Source organism: Lygodium microphyllum, chromosome 6 (genome assembly GCF_053477565.2).
Source record: "Lygodium microphyllum isolate KBCC chromosome 6, Lygodium_microphyllum_v1.1.10, whole genome shotgun sequence".
NCBI lineage: Eukaryota > Viridiplantae > Streptophyta > Polypodiopsida > Schizaeales > Lygodiaceae > Lygodium > Lygodium microphyllum.
In genome coordinates this window covers 55,514,369-55,538,797 of record NC_141140.1, presented here as the reverse complement: position 1 = coordinate 55,538,797, position 24,429 = coordinate 55,514,369, and the positions used below count along the sequence as shown (strand labels likewise).

The following is a 24,429-nucleotide window of genomic DNA, read 5'->3' as shown; positions in this document are numbered from 1 at the left end:
ACTTAGAGTACATGGATTGATAGCTGGAAAGAGAGTTAGAGTCATGATTGATGACTCTGCTACACATAATTTTATAAATTATGCACTTGTCAAAAAGTTGAAACTTCCCCAACAAAAGAGTGGGCATCAATATGTTGTTCGTATGATGCAAGCTCAAGACAATAAAATATGGGATACAATGGTATCCAATTTGGAAATTGAGATACAAGGATATAAAGATAAACTTGATTTCCAAATTATGAACATGGAAAGAGCTGATATTGCTCTAGGGAGGGAGTGGCTATGGGGATTGGAACCATCCTTAAAACGTAGTAACCATCATAATGCACTGGAATTTGAAAGGGATGGTAAGACTTTTGTCATTCAAGGTGAACATGAAGTATCTGATAATCCTTTGCTGTGTTCTACTGAAGTTCAGAAGCTGATAAAGAAGAAAGTTTGTGAGGTGTATATGTTATGGTCTCTTCCTGTACAGAACACTTTCACTTTCTGTAATATAAAGCAACAATTTTCTTATGTTTGTGAGTTGAATATAAATAATGAATTAAGTAGTTTGTTAGATGATTTTAAAGATGTGTTTCCTTCTGATTTACCAAGTGGCCTTCCACCAGATCGGGGTGATATAAATCATCCAATTGACACAAATAAGGATACACACTCTATTTCTAAACCACCGTATAGGTTAAGTGAAACACAACATCAAGAAGTTGAAAGACAAATTAAGGATTACCTTGATAAAGGGTTTATACAACCCAGTAATTCACCTTGGGCTTCACCAATTTTATTCGTAAAGAAAAAAGATGGTTCTATGCGACTTTGTGTTGACTATAGAGCACTTAATAAAATAACGGTGAAGAATAAATTTCCTATGCCCAGAATGGAAGATCTTTTTGATCAATTGCAAGGGGCAAAATTCTTCACAAAAATAGATTTAAGATCAGGTTATCACCAAGTAAGAATTAAGGAACAAGATGTTCCAAAGACAACATTTCGTACTAGATACACGCATTATGATTTTTTGGTGATGCCTTTTGGCCTCACTAATGCACCAGCTACCTTTATGAAGCTGATGAATAGTGTTTTATGGCCCTATCTAGGACATTTTGTAGTAGTCTTGTTGGATGATATCTTGATCTTTAGTAAATCAAAAGAAGAACATTTGGAATACTTACAATTAGTATTCCAACTGTTAAGAACACATTCCCTTTATGCGAAGAAAACTAAATGTGAATTCTTTGCACAAGAGGTCAAATATCTGGGGCATATAATCTCGAAAGAGGAAATCAATATGGATCCAGAAAAAGTAAGGGCAATTATTGAATGGCCACCTCCAAGGAACCTGGAAGAGCTGGAGATCTTCCTAGGTTTATTTGGATTTTATCGTAGATTCATTCGAGATTATGCCAAAATAGCTGTTCCAATGACTGACCAACTTAAAGGGAAAGGAAAAAGTTTTAATTGGGGAACAGACCAAAATGAAAGTTTTCAAAAACTTAAGGTAGCTATTGCTATAGCTCCAGTACTATTAATAGTGGATCCCAATAAACCATTTGTGGTTGAAGCTGATGCCAGTGATAAGGCGATAGGCGCGGTCTTATTACAAGAAGGTCGACTGGTTGCTTTTGAAAGCAAGAAATTAGATCCTGCAAAACAGAATTATTCTGTTTATGAGAGGGAGCTGTATGCAATAGTACATGCAATGAAGAAATGGAGGCACTATCTGTACGGTGCCAAACTTTTGATTTTATCGGATCATGAAAGCATTAAGTGGCTTAATGATCAACCGGATTTACACGGGCGTAAAGCCAAATGGGCCGAACTCCTTCAAGAGTTCGACTATGAGATAAGATATAGAAAAGGAAAGTATAATATAGTAGCTGATTCACTCAGCAGAATGCCCATCATTAATGAATTGAGTTTTACTCAGTTCACTTCCAACTTGCTTGAATCTTTAAAAGGAAAATGCCAGGTTGATCCGGCATATTCCAACATATGGAAAGCAATAAAAAATGGGGATCCAACTGAAAGTGCTTCTACTGAGGAAGGAATATCTGAGGATATTCAACAAGGAAATGGAGCATCAGGGGTTGCTCAAACTGGATTCAAGTGGAAGAATTTTACCATTGATAATGGTTATTTACTCTACAAGGGTAGGGTATGTGTCCCGAAAGATATACAAATAAGGCGCCAGATACTCTTTGAGTATCATGATACCCCTAGCACGGGACATCCAGGAGTTGATAAGACTTATAGTCTTATTAAAAGGCAGTTCTATTGGCCTGGAATGAATAAGGACGTCCTTGACTATGTGGTCAAATGTAATAAATGCCAGGTTAATAAAGCTGAAAGATTGAAAATGGGGGGACTTCTCCATCCACTAGAGATTCCTTCGGGAAAATGGAAGAGTATCTCCATGGACTTTATTGTTGCTTTACCCAGAACACAAAGGGGGCACGACTTTGTGTGGGTGATTGTGGATAGGTTAACCAAAATGGCTAGGTTCATTCCAACTTCAACTGATGTTAAAACACCAGAATTGGCTAGATTGTTCGTAGAGAACATATACCGATTGTATGGCCTTCCGGCAAATATAGTTTCTGATCGGGATAGAAAATTTGATAGCCAATTTTGGCATGCGGTATTTAGGAAATTGGATACTAAACTTAGCATGAGTACGACGGATCATCCGCTAACAGATGGGCAAATTGAAAGGGTTAACCAAATCCTTGAAGATATGCTTAGGGCATATGTAAGTAAAAGGCAAAATAATTGGGAAGAGTATTTACCGATAGCAGAGTTTGCATATAACAGTGCCAAGCACTCTTCCACTGGATATAGTCCATTTATGTTCATGTATGGGTTTCAGCCCAGAGCTCCTTTTGCAGTAGGACTGCATAAGGAAAAGGTTCAGGCAGCTAAAGACTTTTTGGAGGATATGAATAGTATGTTAATATTTGCTCAAGAAAATATTAAAAAGGCTCAAAATCGAGCTAGAGCATATGCAAATCCTCACCGAAGAGACATCTCCTTTGAAGAAGAAGAATTGGTCTATCTTAAGGTGCCTAAACAAACTAAAACTATGAAAAAGGAACAATGTCCAAAGCTTTCACCAAGGTATTGTGGTCCTTTCATAATACTTAAAAAGGTGGGAGAATTGGCTTACAAGCTCCAACTACCTGCTGGTAGTAAAATACATCTAGTTTTTCATGTAAGTAAATTAAGGAAGAAGCTGGATGATTTGGATAATCTAATCTTGAATGATGATATTGAGGAGCTATTAAATGACCAATCTAATCCACATGAACCAGAAAGAATATTAAATATTCGTAATAGACGAACAAGGAATACTATTTATCAAGAATGTTTGGTTAAGTGGAAAGATTATTCAGAAGAAAGCTCAACATGGGAGCGAGTAAGTACTTTAAAGAAAAGGTTTTCCAATTTACAGTTAGACCTTCCAAGTATCGTTTTCGAGGACGAAATCGATTCTTAAGGGGAAGGAAATGTGACATTAAAGTGATATTTAATGTGACATTAAGGTCACAAACATTGAATGTGACATTTAATGTGACATTAAGGTAAATCAAGGGGAACATGCACAAGGATGACCGTCCGGGCTCTTGGGCACCCGAACGGGGTTTAGGGGAGCCTAGAACCAAAGAGAGTCCAGGAATAGTAGGACTCAACAAGATTTGACGGCTGGCAATCGGATCACGATTGTTTGGCCAGCAATATACTAGGCAAGGCTGGGAGGTGAAGGAATCACTCGTGCTCATTCATCCCGACTGCTTTCTCTGGCTTTTATGGTCTTCTTCAGAGTCATCTGTCAATCAAGGGGATTGATCGATGGGGGAGATGGTAGGGAGGAGGAAGATCGAGAGATGGTGAGGTGATCGGAGGTATGAGACGGGTGTGGGGAGGGGTGGGTGGCCTTGGAAGGGGGGAGGCTATGGGATAGGGTCGGGGGAGGATCCATGAGGAGAGGGTGGGTGTGGGGGCTATGGGATCTCAGGTGGGGTAGCCTCTGACGCCTCCATGGGTGGTGGAGGTGGAGGTTTGCGATCCTCTTGGATGGGACGAGCTGGGGGGTGTTGACAGGTGCTCTACCAAGGGTCCATCACTCACCCTCCTACTCTCTGCTGCCATGGCTGTGTCTGAAGGGCTGATGAGGCCCCCCCTGCCGTCTCCCTCTCTGTTGTCACTAGACCCGTGTAAAATCGTCAGCATCCACCTATGGGCCTATCGGCGAAGCCGCCTTGGCTCCGAAGCGCGTGCAAAATTTGATGCATGATGCCCGAAGTCATGGCATCGCAAGCACTGCCCAGGCTGCCTAGTCACAATAACCTGCTACTTAAAGAAATGTCTGTATGCCTCAATCTCGAGAAACTTAGATATGTTCTTTGTATCTTTCACAATCACCCGTATATTCGAGACTCCTGCGGTTATCGTTGCATCCGCGAAGGAGGCTGGAAGAACTGTGCTGATGAGTTGTCCAAAGTCCTCCACTAACTGACGATACTCTACTACCAGTCCAAGGAATAGTAGGGTCACCAGGTGTCTAAGAAACATGTTGTGAAGCGCGAATTCCTCCACTGTGAAGCCACTATACCAAGGAACAGTATAGATGACCCCCTTCGAGGAGGCATAAGGTGAGCTATCCACTAGCTCACAGGCTACATCCGTGGAGGTGAGTCAAACCATGAAGATCCCTTGACCCATGAGGACTACCTCCACGATTTGCACTGTGCCAATGCGTAGCGTGGAGTGAAGCCAATCCCGAAGCTGGGCCTTGGATAGGGAGTGTCCTACAACCTGACCAAAGATTACTATTTCTTTCGGTTCCAACTTTGTGGCATGGAGAGCTAAGAGTTTCCCTGCTGAGGACCTATCGATCAAGCTCTTGTGCTACCGAGGGGGGAGGATGTTGCTACAGACGGAGGAAGCAACTTTTTTTTTGGGGGGGGGGGGGGGGGGGGGGGGGGGCGGGGGGAGGGGAAGGGGCAGCTTGGAGATGAGGAGAGGTTGTGTGGTAGGGGGGCCAGTGGCAAGGAGGGGCAAACGTGCAGTTTTCTAGTGGGGAGGGGGGCACAGCACGCCACAAGAGGGCAGGCGGAAGAGATGGAAGCAAGGCGGGGGCAGCACGGGGGCCCGACGGAAGAGGAGGGGCCTTGCCTAGTGGGAGGGGGAGACGCAGCGCACAATGGGAGGCAAGGCGGGAGAAACAGGGGGGAGCATGGGGGGGAGCGTGGGGGCGCGATGGCGGCAACAGCAACCGAAGCATTCCAACTCTTTTTGTGCTAGATATTCTAGCCCCCCTCCTCACATTTATGTTCAACAAGGTGTTAGTGGAGGGCTTTCCAAATGAGTGAACCATGAATACCACTGTACATGTCCACGAATCTTGAGACTCTCAAGATCTAGCGAACTATAGAATCATTATGGTGGGCCACAATGCATACACAACCAAGATCTATGGAGTAGTGATGGAGGATGAGTTGAGCGCTTGCGCAAAGAGCCTGATTGAGAGTTGCAAAACAAGCTCGATCCAAACGAGGGGTTGCCTACACTAGAACACATCTTCATCTTGCAAGGTATAATCAAACAAGTGAAAACTAAGAAGATAAGGCTCTACTATTACTTTGTGGACTTCTATAAGGCATTTGATACAAGCCCACGAGATAGATCACTTTAGATGCTTTCGACACTTGGGATTCTAGCAAACCATGATTCGGGGCATCTATGCACTATACAGGAGGGTGTTAGATTGAGTCAAATGTCCAGGAGGATAGTGAGAAGTGATCTCTAGTACCATTGCATGAAGCAAGCTGCCCTCTCTCCCCTACACTATTTGGACTCTAGATCCACAACAGAGGACCACATCGCATGAGTTGGTGGTGAAGGGGTGGACATAGCAAGTATATTGGTCTACATTTTGCTTTACGTCGATGATAGCATATTACTCTTTTAGTTGTAAGAGGGACTACAACGGTATCTCCATGCTCTATGTGATTTCTGCACACAAGAGGCGACTAATTGTGAATATTGGGAAAACCAAGTTCCTGATCTTTTACACATAAGCTCTTGTGCGAAGGAGGTCCATTGTCACGCAAGGAGCAAAATAGGTGGAGGTGCTGGATTTATATGTCTATTCAAGGGTTATGTTTACCGCACCCAATGGAAAATTCACCATGTCCAAGGATTGACTCACAGGAGGATATATAGCCTTAGCGATGTTGAAGAGACTGTATCATCAGGAACACATCCATGGGCCGCCCCACAAACAAAGGTGGTTACACCAACCATTATGTATGAAGCACCTATTTAGACCCTTGGTTTAGATAAATCCTTGTGTATGCAGATAGAGAGACTACAAATTATCATGCTCTCATGGATGATTTGCAACAAACTATTAGTACCACATGAGATTATCAGAGTGAAGTTTGCAACACTCTCTATTATGATGGAGGCCCTTTTTCAAGCCATTAGCTTCATACACAGAGTATGAGGTATGCATCCAAATAGATTGAATAGAAGATTTTTTTAGGCTTCTAGATACTAGCATAGGCAAGACATAGGAGCTCATGGCATGCACAAGTAGAGTAATGGCACACAAGATTTGGGATTGACATGTACCACCTCCCTCCCTTCAAGTATGATTCAAACACCCCCTCCATAAAACCTCTCACACAATAAGAGGAACCTAGTAATGCGATAGGATATCTACCAACTACACATATAGCGCACCTGGATTACACCCCCATAGCCCTTCCCTGCCAAAAATGTCATACTCCGGGAACTACTTTTTGAGTACAAAAAACAAATGGTTTGGAAGGCTATTCACATGCTTCACAAGCAAGGCACAAGATTATGATGGCTTTGTAGTTGAGCACTTGATACATGCTAGAGATATGGTGGCAAAACTCCTTACACACATTTAATAAAGCCATGTGCCTAAGCTTTCCAAATAGTTGGAGAACTAATACTATTGTGCCTATTCTCCAATCAAGGGATTCTACCTTACATACCATCAAACTATCTTGGTTAGCCACACAGCATGAGTTGAATCAATGGGCAGGTCTCAGCCTTCACAACGGCCAACAACAAGTTTGTGTCGTTCAAAGCCAGGCATTTTATTTTGCAATGGGCGGCAATATTTTGTGCATTATTTGAGGCTTCTCAATGAGTTTTTAACTGGCCAACTCCATTCTTGAGGACCCAAGCTGCTATCAACCAATTTTGGCCCTTTTTGGCTATATATACCCAATGGCCACTTTGGGGTAGATCATTCTCTTCTTCCTCTTGCATGTACACACTCTAACTTGGCCATTCTTCTCCATCGATTACGAGGACTGCTAGTTGCGTACTCCATCTCCATCACTGTCACCGTCTAGATCACCATCTCCAATGTTGTCATCATTTTCCAGCCTAATCCAATGCCCTCACTGACACTTTGGGCTGCATGTAGGAACTAATCAGTCCGCCATTGTATTCAGCATTCATTTCAGATCTACTACAATTTATTTTCTCTTCTTGCTGTCTTTTCTCTTCTTCTTTTCTCTCCGTGTTCGTGTTTCTCTTCCGTTGCATACGCAACCCGCATCTCTTGCTTATAGCTTGACCAAGAAATAGAAGTCATGCCCAAAGAAAAGATATAGCCACCTTGTGCATGTCAGAGGTCCGAATCTTGAGCCCAGTCTGAATTAGTGTATCCTTGCAAGAGCAAATCGAGACCATAAGTTAATCCATAAGAATAAGTACACCGAACATATCTCAATACACACATACAAGCAATCAAATGTGACATCTTAGGTGCCTTGAAATACCGATTGAGTAAAGAAACAAAGTGTGCAAGGTCAAACCCATATAAATCAACCAGAGTAATTTTCCCACAACTAACCTGTAAGGATGCTCATCAAAGGGCTGACCTAGGGAATCCTTAGAAAGCTTAGCAATGGGATCAAAAGGCGTGGCCACAAGCCATGTCTAACGGGTCCAATACTGCTCAACTAACTAAAGGGCATACTGTTGCTGTGAGACAAAAAAAAACTATCCCAAATTGAACTACCTCCATCCTCAAGAACTAGGGCAATCGACCAATGTCAATCATCTCAAATGTGGACCGTTGGGCCTTTATATCCACAATGGTAGCAAAATTTGAGTTTGTGATAAATAGATCGATCATCAACATATAAAAGAATGTGGCTAACCCCCTTTGAAGAAGATCCGATATATAGATGACTTGAATGACATCCATGAGCTCTTAGGAACTCATCCACCCTATGGAATCAGGAGTGTAGTGCTTGCTTCAATCCATAAAAAGCTTTCTACAAATAAAAGACTATTTTTTTGTGGTCCACAAAAGGAAATCTAGGAGTTTGCTCCACATAGACTTCATATCCAAGTAATCGTTCAAGAAGGCCCTTTTGACATCCATCTAATAGAGCGGCCACCGTGATGAGCAGCTAGTGTAATCAACAGACAGAAGGACGTCAACCGCATGCAATGTGCAAATGTCTCCTCATAATCAATGCCACGTTTTTGTCGAAAAACTTGCACAACAAGGGGAGCCTTGTATTTATCCAAAGTTTCATTAGCTTCTTATTTTTAGATTACATTTCACTTTTAATATTCCTTCTTTGAACTTAAATCTTTTTGTAAGCTAATATAAAACTAGTCTCCAACCTTTGGCCTTGTCGTTGTTCATACCATGCCAAAATGAAATTCCATCTCCAAAAGAAAAAAGAGACGAGCAAACGCATTGGCTAGTTTTGTTTAGTGATCTAATACAGTACAATACACAATGATAAGGTCCCATCAAAGTACGTACAACAAGGACCACCAAAGTAGAGCCAGGGATACCCAAGTAGTGGGTGTGCAAGCCACCATCACCACAGTGCCTTGAAGAGAATCTAAAGTTGATGTTGATTGTATCAACTCTCCTGAAAATAAAGAAGAATCATAGCAACTCTCAATATCTATCAAGAATGTCTCGCAGTAGCATACAAGACCATCCTGTCAAGAATGCCTCTTAACATACGTGATCATAGATTCCCTACCTAGACAACCAAAGTGTCCCCTCATGTGAGCTCAGACTAGAAACCAACCCCGCTCTCTGTCAAAGAACCACTCATTATGAACTTGGACGTCAATTCTAGCTTCAAGATTTGAACATGCCTTACTTTGGTCAATGCGTCAAGAGAACCCCTCTCGAGAATTTATGCACCTTTATACTTGTATAGATGAGCTCTTCGACCCCATCTCACCACCCTCTCACTCCTCTGCCACTGGAGAGGTGTAAAGGATGGTCGCATCATCTATACTAGCAACCTGGAAGGGAGGCCCCTGTAGCCATTACCAAGGCCACATAGCTAGAGCCTAAACCTAGACCTGGAGATGAGGAAGACTTGTCGAGAGAGTCGTCACCGTCCACTCCTACTCTTGCCATAAAGCTGCTAATGTGTTGTCCTTTCAGAGGTGTCCCTTCTTGCTACAATAATAGCACTAAGACTTCTTCTTCCTCCGTCGTATGGCACCCCTCTTTGAAACTAGAACATTTGAAGCACCAAGAGATAGCATTCTCACAAAACCTGAAGCTAAAAACAACAAGTCTCCAACATAACGCTGGTAGATGAGTAACTAATGTTTGCACGCTGACCATTAGGAGGAGATGCCGGAGAAGCCACGAGGAGGGAAATACAAAGAAGATGAAGAATGACAAGGGATCTTCACAAAGAAAAGGATGCCAAAAATACGACAATCAGATGCACATGAACCCTCTCTAAAGCCAAGCAATGTATCACAAAAGGGAAAAGACAAACCAAACACAACCAAAAAATAGCCTAAAACCTGTCACCCAGCCTTGCACAAAAGCAAATAGGCTAATAACAAAATGCAATCAGAAACTGCAGTAAATGCAGGCAAACTGCTGAAAAACAAGTTGCCTCAGCCTGCTGTCCCCAAAAAGAAGATTTGGAAGGGCCAATAACAGTCCCCCAGCCCTGAAACAGCCCCAGAAAACAGTAAACGCAGATTGTAGACTGCAAAATGCCAAGAAAAGAGCAGAAAAACAGGTCAAAAATTAGCAGAGGAAGACCACCCAGGCTGTAAATCAGTCGCAGCAGCATGAACAGGTCCAAACAGCAAAGGAAACCTCAAAACTCAGACCTGAAACAGTGAAACAGCAGCAGGAACAAAGATCCTGCGCTCTGATACCATGTCAGAAGTGGACGTAGTGATGGAAGCATGGAAAACTGCTGTAATATACTGCTGAACACAAGAGACAAAGGAAAGAGAAACACTGCAAAAGAAAAGAACACTGCACTTACATTAATGATGCTAATTATGGCAACATGTAAATTCTACTATTCATTCACCTCATTTTCATATATGCTAATGTGAGTCACCGGCTATGAAGGCACTAACACTATCTCCCTCTCTCTACCAAAATCTGTTAGATGATGAATATATCTGTGGAGGAGGAGTGCCTGGAATAAATAGGCAAAAATAATTCCATAAATCGCAGCAGGTCGGCCAACATTCAATGCTGGTAAGCAAGAATAAAATGCCCAAAATAGACATCATAAAATGCCTAAATAGTCTAGGAAATATGCTGGTGCCCTAGCCCACTAAATCACATGCACAGACTCAACCATGAACTGACATATTTGCTAACAGAAATTCCATCTAGCCATCTTAAAGGCCAAGCAAGACATGGCCAATGCCCTCCATGAGCTTAATCACTGCTTCATCCAAGTGCAGCAAGAGCTCACAAGAATCTCCAATGCATATTAGAAGCAGCTGTGCAGCAAGTGTACCTGGACTAAATCCCCTCAGACTTAAGTCTAGTGACAAAGACCTCTGGGCCTGCCTTGGAAAAACCTTCCTTTGGAGTCCATTTACCTGTCTCAATGCTTGTGACTTTTGGAAAGACATTTCGGGGAGTATTCTCAAATAGCAGCATTAAGAATGCTATTGTATTTGTGCCCCCCACCCAACACACCAGCTAGCTAAGAGTGGGCTGCACTTCAAGCTAGATGTCTGCCTTTCAGAAGAAAGTTCTCTGAGCATGCAGGTCTAGGGTCTTCACCACATGGTGAAGCTGATGCCTGTAACCATGTCAAAATTTACACAGATCAAAGACATTATCGAGGATTATGGAGGATTAGCATTCATGGATTCATGAATTTGAGTGTGTTTGAATTCTTCATTAGTTTGAGCTTCAATTTCCAGGCAAAGAGTACATGGCAATAGTCAGCATCAGTCACATCAAGGTCATGGGAGACCTCCAAAAAGGGGCCTCGATCGCTCAAAATATCCAATATTTTTGACACACAAGCTTCCTCTCCTTCACAACCCCATCCACCTATTTTCCACATCATACAAGGTTTTTCCACTGCAACTCATCATGCAAGCCTAAACAAGAGGGTTTAGGCTCTGAGTACATGCACAACCTTGAAAGCTTTTGTTTCATTGTGGCCTTTTCCACTCATCCAGTGTAGGCACTTTTGTACCTGTGGTCAGCAAGTAAGCATCTACTCTTGTTTTTTTTTTTTTTGAAACTCTTCCCCCTGTTGGGAACAGCTCTATATTTCATTCTAGCCTGATAAGTAGAATCCTTTCCTTGCAAATAAACAAGATGTCACAAACACGCTGTGTAGAATAAACACACAACCAATTGCCACATCGCTCCACCCACCCTAAAAGTCTACTTAGCAGATCAATGCTAGAGAAACATTCTCAAACACACAATGCCTCCTAACAGGTAAGTGTCCACATAGGCATAAGCATGCATGTATAAATGCGCTTCTTGTACATGTGAATATACATAAATCGTAAATTTGGGGAGCTTGAAACTGGGTATTGCTTACATAAGCCTGTCACTGCTGATTAATCGACACATTTCTTACCTCATAGTTCCAGTCTCCATAAAGTTTCTCATCTTCAAAATCAGCCCAAATGTAAGCATATGACTGCAGCTTAGAGCTCTCGGTATTGTCTCCTGACTTTACATTTGCATCCTATCCAATAACACAAAGAACCATATGCAATATCAGCACACTGTTGTTTCCTCCCAAGAGTTGTTATCAACCCATTGCTTTGCATTTAATCATCAACCATAAGCATGTGTTTGGAGTTCTCTAACTTAATCACTTCAAAATGTTCAAGCACTATAGACAAGAGTAATGACATTTAAAACAAAGCATAGTTATTGAGCTAAATGAGGAAGGTTCTTGCATTGCCAAGAAATAATCATTCATCATTATACTGCTCATGTTATTGGCAACATAGCCTACCAAACCTCAACCAAATTTTTCATCCATGACATGAAAAGTACGATAGGTGGCAAAAATGGCATGTCTATCTTAACTGTAAGGCAACTGATAAAGATTCTTTAAAAGGGTGATAAGGATGGCCGTAGACAGCAGACCATGGGGTAGCAACGTTGTTATTGCACATCAAAACACACGATGTGACAATTGTTGCAAGCAACAAAGACCTATAGAAGTTGAGATGAGTTTACCCCATTGTCCATGGTAGGAGTTATGCTCTAGATAGCAAGAAGCATGACAAATGAGGAGATTGACATTGAGGATAATAGAGCCTAACCATGTCGCATCCCTGCTGTTAATGTAAGATGCAAAATGCAGTATCCCTGTTATTAATGCAAGAAGCTGATTTCATTATTGGTACAAAATTCTGATGCAGCATCCCTACTGTTCTAACAACGGATTGAAGGGAGAGGGCAGAACTTCAGACAGATCCCGTGGATGTGTAACATTAGCCCCACCATGACCCACCTATAGAAGTCCAATGGTAGAGACACCCTCCCTTGCACAAGAGAATCTCGGTTCACATGAATCCAACTGCTTTAAAAATCCACAGCCAATTTCTAAAAGTCTCACACACTCTAATCACCACCCCCTCCCCCGGGCACTCCCTTTGTACATTAACACCCCCTACATCAAGCTAAAAATTGCATTAATGTGGATACCTTCATTACCTCATTTTAAACAGCCCCAAAACATAAAATGCTACACAGTTCCTATGTCCCATGAGCAAATCCACAAACTTTGGTTAGATCCTTATCTATAAACAGATAGGCTGCATACTCACTTGCATCCCTCATTAGTCTTACCTTCATCCATCAGCTGGTAACTACATTCCACTGCTGTCCACACCCTCTTGGCAGATATCTCAATTAGTGGAGTGTTGTCCAGCCATCTCTAGCTAGGCACCCTGTTTGTAGCTGTCGCCCAGCATCCTAGTTGTATATCAAAGCTGTTGATCATCATCGACATCTATTCCTTAATTGTGCAGCTGCCACCCAGCCTATGTAGAGCTAACAGCCACCTGCCACATCAACATACAGCTGTGTTTGCAGCCTATAGCTGCTGTCTAGTGTTAAGCTAAAAATGGTGCATTTCACATTAAAGCTTAATTAGCTTATTTGAACAGCCCCAAAACTTGAACTTTAATTCTAAAAGAGTTTTTGTGTCCCATAAGCAAGCTCCCACCATGCGGTTGGTTCCTCATATATAAATAGATGGTGTGCTCAGCCACGTCACTTGTGTTGGCTCAAGTGTGAAGTATCATACAATTAATTGATAGAGAATGAAAGATAATGAGAGAATTAATTGATGCACAATGATAATCACAAAATAGAAGCAAATGTACTAATGAATCATTAACTCATGGAGCACGAAAGATAATGAGAGAGTTAATCAATGCACAATGATACTCAGTCACAAAACAGAAGCCAATGTACTAATGAATAAATGAGAGTACAATGCTCAAAGAGACCACAATGATAATGCCACACATTATGTGCTAGGGTTGCACAAAGTGTGCTTTTATAGAAAAACCTAACTCTAAGATGGCTTACCCATCATAAGAAACCCTAACCCTAGTGTCACTAGGATCCTAGAGCACTAGGGGTAACAACAATTCTAATGATTGATAAATATCTAGAAATCCCACAACATGGATGAAAGGGTATCAATGCAAAGCCCATGAGATGTCCTACAAGTTTCTCCATGGAATGGGCGGATGATCTAATCTTGGAAAATACTAATGCGGTATGAGGTCACAATTGCACATGTTCATCCTGATGATTTTAAAAGGTATCACATGTAGCCATAGCCAAATAGCTCAAAATTTTGATACAGGAATGGCCTTCATAAAAAGATTTGACAAAATGACTTCTAAGTAACCAGCCCAATCACAATCAATAAATCCATGCATAAGTGAAGAAACAACTTTGAAGAAAAGGCTTAAATCCTTGGTGTCCTTGAGGTATATGAAGACACTCTCCACCATTTCCAAAAGGGCTATAAACATTGTAAATAATCAAGCTTGATTAGCTAGTTGATTACTCTACCGGTGATGTAAGAGTCCCCCCTCAATAGTGACAAATTGGGGAGCTAAAGGTGGACAAAGCACGCCAACAGTAATGATAGCAGGTGGCTACTATAAATGATGTTATAATGCTGCAATTTGGACATTATTGATTCCAACAATAAGTATATCATCAAAATATCAAATATACATCTGCAAATCTGAAATATGTGGCACTGAAGGAGCATGTGCCATAAAAGGATCGCTAGCTAAAGAAGCATGATCAACAGAAATTTTAGCATGTTGCTGATCATAAGAATCAAGACAATAAAGTCCTGGCACGAGAGTGCTGGTCAATATGATTGAAGAAGCTACGCAATCACCATAGACCACACACCAAGGGCCATCAAAGACAATTTGATGGCCGCTAGTGGAAATGATTGAGATGGAAAGTAAGTTCTTAATGGTTTGGGACATCTTGCAATGTCATATAAGTCCCAAAAATAGTAGTAACCTCCACATTACCAATGCCATCAACTACATGAGGGATTGTTGGCACATATAATGGTACCCCCCAAGGTGCATGAGAAATGAATGAAAATAATGCTAAACAAGAAGTGATATGTTTAGATGCACCACAATACCAAGTAAAAGCCACATCAACCATAGGTAGCATCACGAAGAGAAGGATTATATTGACATTGGATGAAGAAAGTATATTCATTGTGCTTGGCAAGGTTGACGGTCTCATTGGTGACAGTAAGACTCGACTCCTTCCCCTTTTCTTATGCAATGTACTTACAACATTCAATGATGTTGTGCCCCGGTTTTCAGCAATAATCACACCTCTTAGGTTTAGAAGAAATACCTTTGAAAGGTTGGAAGACGACAGACCAGCATCGGAGGACAGTTGGAAGAGGATGGACCAGCATGGTAGGAAGTCTTTAAGGTAGAATGTGTGGAAATAGAAGTATGACCACCACGAGCGTTTGCTAGTTTTTTACCAGCATGCTTGTTTTGGGCTTGATGTTTACCCTTTCCACTTGGTGGAAAAGGCATGTTCTATCGCCAAAGTAGCATTGTGGTTGAAATGGTTTTGTTCTTCCTACAACAAAAGAGACACAAGCTTGTCCAAAGAATAGGTAACTTGGCTTCCCATAATTATCAACTGCAAAGTAGTTGCAAAGCCTTGATAAGATTCCGGTAGACCATTAATGTAATAGAAACAAGGTGATTATCTGGAACTACATCAATTCTCAATAACTACTCTCGAAGATGATCTTTGATACTAATGAGATAGGCATTTGCATTACCTCCTTCGTCCATGCAAACATCTATATTACCAATGAGATAGGTAATCAAGGCATCAAACTTCCCATCCCAAAGTTTAAGGAGTTGTTGGATGTAGAGTTCACAGATGACACATCTGTTTACCTAGATGGGGATGAGGAGAATTTTAGGACCTTTGTAGCTGCAATGGGGGTCTTCTACAGAGCTTTAGGAGCTCTTATTAACTGGCACAAATCCTATGGATTTTGGGTTTGCAATACTTGATGAATAGAATAGAAACCACATGAGAATTTCACTTGGGTCCCCTATGGCACTTCTGTGAGATACCTAGGCTGCCATGTAGGCATTGATATTTCTTTAGAGCAGAAATTGGCACCCTTATTACTTAGCATAATACAAAAGCTACTTTATTGGAGCACACAAAGACTATCACTAGCAGGCAAGGTGCTGATTTTTGTTAGCCACCATGTGATACATAACTTCTTCTTGGGCCTTCTCTAAGTCATGCATTGGCCAAGTGAAGTAACTAGGAATTTCATTTGGTCAAATGGAGATGGCAGTCCTACAAGGGCTAACATAGCTTGGGATGTTATCATCCAACCTAGATCAAGGGGTGGTTTGGGGGTTATTGACCCAGATAGTCAGAGTAGAGCACTAATGGTAAAGCTCATTGTGAGGGTTGTCTTCTCGGCGAGGACCCATGGAAGAAGCTACTATTATGGAGATTAGAGACCATTGCTCCTGCTCATGGAGGGCCGTGTTAGCCTAGAGCACACTCTCTATTTCAGCATATCCAAGCTAAAGGGCTTGGGAACAGTTTTGAGGTCAGATTTGCTGCATCTATTATATGGACATGGAGATCAATATCTACAAGACTTCGTCAAATTGACCCAACAAGTGTTGAAGAAAAGAGATATCCTGGAGGTCTATAAGATGGCTACATTGCTTAGTCCAAATTTACTAGGCAATAATGCTAGCAATCATCTCCCATCTATGTCCTGGGTCCACTCTGCTTAAGAATAATATGGAGTTGGGATCTTGCTTTGATGCTGGCCAATGATGAGAAAGGAGCGGCTCCCTTGAAAATCCTCATATCCACATGTTGGACCTCTATTTGTGTGACTTAGGCTACGTATCCCCAAGTTACTACCATGGTCTCTGTGGATTTTGATTATTTCTCTTAGTTTATCTATTCAGTTCTAGATACTCCTAGGATGCCATAGATATGGGGGACATCAATGATGGAAAGTCCATCTGCCAGAAATTGGCTAGTGAGCTGAGGATGACAGTCTTGAATATTTTACAAAGAAAACCTCAGGTGTAAGCAAGTCTTCACCTTCGGGAAGACCATTAGCCTAATGTCATGGTAGCCTTAGATTCATAGTCACTATCTATTTCACCATCCAAATCTCATAATAATATGAAGTGCTTGACAAATAGATAATCCAATTTGTGGCTTTGCACAGTTTGTCTTTGCAAGAATAAAATAGGTCATCTTCAGTGACCAGTCCATTAGAACTTGGATCACATCATGGCAATCACTAGCACGAGACAGTCCCACTAAGACTCATGGGTATACAAGTCCATTGGAATTCGTAAAGGATGTAAGAGATGATTGTGTTGTGCTGTTTGGCTTTGTTAAATTGAACTATGGGCACTCAAGCACATAGAAAAGATATTATGTGTGAAAAGTGAAGTACTGGTTGTTGAAGGCCAAGTCCCATGTGTATGCTAAGGTGTCTAACACACCAGATATCAAGGTGTACTGTGCAAAATGATGTACAATACAATGTCAATGTAGAGAGAAAATGTGTGGGTGGATGGGGCACTAATTGACTAGCTGTTTGATTGAATGATGGGCTATTATATGTGTGAAGGATACAATTATGTGGGGCAATCTTGTCTAACTCCATCTAGTTAGGATTGGTGGGTATAACATATCATAGATCCCTGATGAGATGGTGTACTGATAGCATCTTCAGCAGTCTTTCAGTGCTATCAAGTGCTGTTCGTGTGGTTGGTGAATCTCCATCATCTCTCTTTCGTGTAATCTATGTTTCTGATATCCTTGCACCCTTGGTCAATGTGTAGCTCTGATCACCTTAGCACTTTGGAATGTCAACCCCTTGTGTGGGGAGTGTTTGTGGTCATTGTCTTGAGAAAGTCAGTGAGCTATGTCTGTACACCCCATGCCCCCCTCATATAGTGCTTGGCTAGTGTAAAGATGTGTGCTGTCTCTGAATTTCAAGGAGGAATTGACCCAGGTATTACTCATCTGGGAATTCCATGACTAGTCTACAGGACGTGTCCCCTTTGTGTAGTGTAGTACATCTTGACTGGATTGTGCTTTAGGCTTTGCATTTGCATATGCAGTGCTCCTCACTCTCCACCTCCTATTGGCACACTCTACAAATCCTCTTGGCTCTAGGGATGCAGGTTGCTCTCCCTCTCTTGATCTCCAACAGCTGGTAAGAAGAGATCCTGAGCTGGCCGATGGCTACTTGCATCTCATGTGTCATGTATATGTCTAGGTACCTAGGTCTCTTAATGAAACCATCTATTGTGGTCCTTGGAAGGTGGTCCCTATAGTATCACATCTTTAGGGGGAGGGCTTGTTGGGGTAAAATCCACATATGATGTATGTGTAGTTGATAGAGATCTTGTCTCATGACTAGGTTCCCCCTTAGTGTGAAAAAAGTGTATGGAGGGGGAGTTAGGACCATATTGGGAGGGAGGGGGTCCATGTCAAATCCATATTGCATGAGCCACTACTGTACCTGTGCATACCATGAGCTCACATATCCTACTTGTGCTAGCTGCCTAGAAGCCTTGAAAGCTCTCTTAGACAAATTTTTTGGAATCTGGATGCATATCTTGTATTGTGTTTAAAAAGTTGATGGTCCAAAAAAGGGCATCCATCATCATAGGTGGTGCTGCAAACTCTGCTCGAATGTCTCATGCCAAGTCCTATCACAATAAGCCACAACTCTAATCCTTATATGAGAGCATCCTGTGAACTCTAATTGATCCAAATCCTCTCACCTAGTTTGACATCCGTCTCTACTGAAAAAGTAAACACACACTCTCCATTGGTGGCTACCACTGCAAGAAGGGTGTCTCCTTCAGTAAAGAGCCCTATCCATGTCTGATTTGTCACTGTGTCATTCCTCCATTCAAGGGGTACCACCTCCCTAATGCTCTCCATTATGACTCTGGCCCCCCTAATACCTTGAAGTCTTTGTCTCTGTATATGGGCTGACAGCTCCAGAAAAGCAAACTACTCCCCCACTGTAGTACCTATGCAGAGAACCTCCCCCAAGATAGGAGGGTTCTCTCTCCATTGGTGTGGCCTCTCTCTGTCTTGAGTAGCTGATTAAAAAGAAGTGGCTGCCTCAAGACTCTCTTGAGGATTTGAACAAAGATCATCTACACACTCTGCAGTCAGGAGAGACTGCAGGGTGGTTCTAAGAGGATGAGGGGCAAAAGAGGCCTTCTTGAGGCCTGGGATTCTGGCACATCCTTTTCACTAGCCGCTCAGATGGTCTAGCATTGTAGCCCAGCAGATTGGTTGTTCACAAAACCATTATATTTATGCTGTGCTTAGTTGCTCTCTACAGGGTTCTTTGTACTTTGTATTTTACCGCGGGGGAGATTTCCTCCAGGATGTTTTTCATAGAATTTTCTTTTCAAGTCTAGAAACAAAAGGAAATAATCAAACCTTGGAGAATAACAATACTCAGCTATTGGCTACTAGATACAGCCCATTCTTACTGATGTTATACAGTCATGAGCCAAGACCACCAATTACCATGGGATTAAAAGGAGGAAAATGCAATCTATAGTCAAATTTCTGCACAACATGCAAGAAATCTTAACAATTGCTGGCCATCATTATAATCCTTATTAGTTCTAGACAGCAAGGTAGATGTACCTAAAAATTCATGACATTGCACTAGAACCACAATTGATGCTTGACCGTAGGATTAAGCAATACCATTGGAATGTTTATCCTGAGAAAGGTAAACACTAGCTGAGGGTAGTCCAAAATTCTCCTATCTTGCTAACCATTAGGGGCACAGGTGGCTAGCAGTCCAACAAGTGCATCATCCACTCTCACCAAGACCCAAATGGCCTTTCCTGGGACTAGGGTGCCCTAATCCTACACAGCCTGTGTGAACTACTCTCCTGTAAAAATATGAACTCCTACCTAGATCCCTATAGCTTCCACAATCCAAGAACTATTATCCAAACAGCCAAACATAGGGGATTTACACCACGAGACAGCAGACTCCAGAGACATACATGGGCTGAGAAGTCACACCAGTCCAAAAGACTTGAACACTCCCCCTAAGGATCCTCTCATGGAATGTGCAAGCCTTTTGGCAGGCAGTCATTTCACCAAGGTCAGAACCTCATGAAACAAGACCTTCACAGAGTATTGGAGGGAAGATCAGTTATACATATGGTTTCTTCCACAAATCCTTGCCTTATTGTGTTTTAATCCTGGTGGTGGTAGGAGGTTAACCCAGTGAACGTAGGCAACAGCTCACCACCACCTTCACAAAACAAGGTGGTCTGAATAGAGGATATGAGCTGAGATAAGGGATCATGGTGGCGTGCAGTGCCATGCACTGTTACCATGCCTCTTCTAGAGGAAATGTCCCAAACTCCACAGAGATAAAAACACCAATTTACACTCTCTCATGCAATATGATGTCACTTGAATATGCTCCCTGTATCCTTGCTAAATATGAATAAACTCTGTGCAGAAGCACGTGATGCAATGAATATTGGCCATAAATGACTTGATGACAGGAGCAAGTCTCACGTGATAGCCTTGAAAAGCATCAATAATTTCCCACATGAAGAAAAGCAGATGTGCTGAAACTCAAGCCAAGGATCTGTGTGGGATGTTATATGCTGAGACTAAGTGTGTGCCGCCATCAGGAATGTCCTACAGGCCAAGGCTAGCCCTTGAGGGGTTGTATAGTAGTTTCCTTGCAATTGGCATGGTAAAAGAGGTACCAAATAAACAATAATGAGGGATCCCAAGTGAATCACAAAGTCTTTCACAAGCCAATGAATGTCCAATACAGGCAGCCAACAACCAACCCCAAAGCTTCATGCACCACCCTAAAACAATGCGAATAAACTATTAGAAGGAAACCAAGCCATGCATCCATTTTGAACAGTGCAAATAACCATAGTGTTTGGGAAAATGTGTTTTTCTTTTAGAAAAGTTAATATTTTACAAATGTTAATGAACTTGTTGAAATACATGGAAGATACATTAAGCAGTATGTGGCATACACCTAGTGGAACTAAAAGTGTGTTGGGTATCTCACACGCCTTACTTACGCCTACGCTCATATGGGAGTGTGCGGGTGATCACTAGGACACTGGGGCACTTTTTACTCTCGGTAGGAGAGGTTTTTTCCCCCAGATTATGTGTACTATTTTGTATGTGCTTGTGGTGCACACTTACGGGCACTTACTGTGTTCGGGTGTGAACAGCCCCTTATAACTCTAAGGTATAAGGGTTATCATTTGTACTTTCAGCTTACACTCTATTCAGTACTATTGCATTGGGTGTCGTGCTCAACTCTGTCTCTCACTCTCACACTGTCTTCTGCACTTCAGCTGCACCTCGATCCTCTCCCATCTGACATTTGGTATCAGAGCTGGTCAGCAGCTCTGTTCGGTTCCCGAGGACTTGCGTCAGCACTGACAGCTCGTCAGTACCTGTCTGGTACAGCACGTGCAGCCTGTACCTTCGTCAGCAGCCACGTCACTTGCAGCTCAGTCCTGCCCGTCAACAGTCGTCCAAATCTGCAGACGTCTTCAGTCCAGGCGCAGCCTTCTCTGCCCAGCGCGCTGGTTGCAGACGCCCCCAGCGCCACCTGCCCAGCTTGTCCGTCAGACCACCGTCAGTCCACCCGTCACACGCGACTGACCTGCGCCCGCCCGTCAACGTCACGTGCAGCCCGCAAGTCTGACAACAGCCCGCCTGTCGCCGTTTTTAAACTCCACGTCAGCAGCCCGACGCCTGCCCTGTCCACGTCGCTGCCTTCTACGTTGGCCCGCCAGTCAACATCCTGCCCACTTCGTCAAACGACGCCCGCCAGACCACCGTTTTGACCACACGCCAGTCTACTCTGCACGCCCAGGTAAAATTTTCAAAATTATTGTCATTCCAGCCCAGAATAAAATTCTGGAAGCGGCGGTTCACACGCAGTTGGCACAGATTTACTGGAAAAGTAAATTTCATGCAAATTTCTGACTGAATGGTCAGAAAATTTTGGGGCTTTTGTGTATTTGGAGGACAGATGCATTTAAACTGCTGATACAGTCACAGACCGACTGTTTTTGACAGAGATTTTGGCAAAATTTTGGGGATTTAATCATAACAGTGTTGCATTGCACTGTTTGCACATTGGGAAACGTGCTGTGTCTGTCTGTGACACATTGAATGCACATTTTGGGGCTTTTGTAACAGACATTTGTGACAGAAATTTTAGGCAGAAAATTTTGGGGCTTTTGATGTTTTAGTGCTGCTGAGCACTAATTGCACCTTGGGAAGCGTGCATCAGTGACAGTTTTTGTGACAGAGTACCCTTTGCACATTAATTGCAGACTTGTGTTTGCTGCAATTTCTAGAAATTTGCAGATTTCCAGCCCGTACTGCATTGACATTGCTCTATTGCCTTTTGGGAAATAATGGCAAATCAGGGAGGAGATGTATTCACCTATGTGTCCAAGGAAGACCGATTGGATGGGAACAATTATTCCCTTTGGTCTTTCATGATGAAGAATGTATTAGTGGCAAAAAATTTGTGGGATTATGTCAGTGGAGAGGAAGCACGACCGGGAGTTGTGGCTCCCGCTACTCCTCCTCCAGGAGGACGTGCAAGAGGGCAACCTCAGCCCCCTCCACCTCACCCCACTTAGCCACTTCCCCCAAGAACTGCAGCTCAGAAAACTTGGGATACACGGGATGCACAGGCTATGTCGCTGATTGCATTGGCAGTTCAGCGTTCTATCATTCCTCATATTCGTTCAGCAGCTTCTTCACAAGAAGCTTGGTTGATATTGGAGCAGATGTTTGCAGGAAAGAATGAGACTCGCATCTCTTTCTTGAAGAAAGAGCTAGAGACTCTAAAGATGAATGAGGGTGATTCTATGCAAGATCATCTCAACAAAATTCAGGACTTGCGGGAGCAACTCATGAATGTGGATGAGTACTACTCAGATGCGCAGCTGATTTCTACGACATTGAATTCACTGGCTCCCTCTTACTTGGCTTTTCATACTGCCTTGAACCTCACTATGAGGATTTCGAAAGAGCCCATCACTTTCATTCAGCTTGTCAGTTTGCTTCTAGAGGAAGAGCAAACTAGACGGAACAGTGGTGTGGATGGTATAGCCTCTGAGCAGGCTTTTATGTCAAGGCAGAAGGGTAAAAACAGCCAAGGGAAAAATGCTTCGCAGAGTTCTGGTAGTAGTAACACTTCACAGACAAGTCAGAAACAGGGGGGCACGCAAGCCAAGAAAGGAAAATGCCATTACTGCAAGAAGCCTGGCCACTACATCACTGAGTGCAGGAAGCGCATCGCCAAAGAGAAGAAGAAGGAGTCAGGGATGTCTGTTTCTGCAGCTCCTTCCACTGCTAGTGAGTCCGCGTCCTTTGTTGCAGACAGGGACTATTGTTTTTACACTTGCAGTTATGATGTCTCTTGGGCTGATAGAGCATTTAGCTCTACAGAAGATGCTGACACTTGGTTCTTTGACAGTGGTGCTTCACGGCATATCACATCTCGTAGAGATTTGTTTGCTTCTCTTGGTGCACCTCCCGTTGGGAAGTCTGTTCAGTGTGCTAATAATGCATCATACCCTGTTCGTGGTATTGGGGAGATTCAGCTTACAGCCATTGATGGCTCTATTCTCCGCCTACAGGATGCTTTGTATGTGCCTGGCATTAAGAAGAATCTGCTTTCCATTTCTTCTATGGCACGTTGTGGTTTGCAGGTCACCTTTGATGATGACCGTTGCATGGTCCGTGACAAGGAACACATGACATTGGTCTTGACAGGTTCTCTGTGTCATGGGTTATATGAATTGGATGCTCTTTCGGTAGATCAGTCTGCATATTTGACATCCACTCTTACTCCTGCTATGTTAGAGGCAGAGTTATGGCATGCTCGTTTGGGGCATGTAAACTATGGCAGCTTGATGCTATTACAGCGTACTCAGATGTTGGATGGATTACCTCTCTTGGAGAGACCTCCTGAGCATTTATGCGAGGGTTGCATTTTGGGGAAAATGCATCGTTTCTCTTTTCCCCGTGATGTTGCTTTTAGAGCAACAGCCAGATTGCAGCTTGTGCATTCGGATGTTTGTGGGCCCATGCAGACACAGTCATTGGGTGGTTGTTACTATTTTGTAACATTTATTGATGACTTTACACGTTTGTGCTGGGTCTACTGCTTGAAAAAGAAGTCAGAAGTGTATGATGCATTTTTGGCTTTCAGTGCACTTGTGGAAACTCAGTCTGGTTGCAAGATTAAGACTCTCCGTTCGGACCGAGGGGGGGAATACATGTCCTCTATGCTGAATTCTTATTTGCAGCAGAAGGGCATTATCCATCAATACACTACTGCATATACTCCACAGCAGAATGGGGTAGCAGAGAGGAAAAATCGGTCACTCATGGAGATGGCCAGATGTATGCTGAAGGCAAAGAGTTTGCCTCATAGTTTTTGGATGGAAGCCGTCATGTGCGCTTGCCACATTTTGAACAGATGCCCT

The 24,429-nt window shown here is 42.7% G+C and overlaps 1 protein-coding gene across 3 annotated transcripts in view; it reads right to left on the bottom strand.

The window, feature by feature from the left end:
- Nucleotides 1-24,429, bottom strand: part of LOC148034585 (AIG2-like (avirulence induced gene) family protein) — a 121,867-nt gene that overhangs the window by 31,795 nt on the left and 65,643 nt on the right. For all 3 annotated transcript variants that reach the window (XM_087679534.1, XM_087679535.1, XM_087679533.1), the window contains exon 4: nucleotides 11,907-12,017. In XM_087679534.1, coding sequence (XP_087535660.1) covers nucleotides 11,907-12,017 — 111 coding nt within the window. The remainder of the gene's footprint in view (nucleotides 1-11,906; nucleotides 12,018-24,429) is intronic.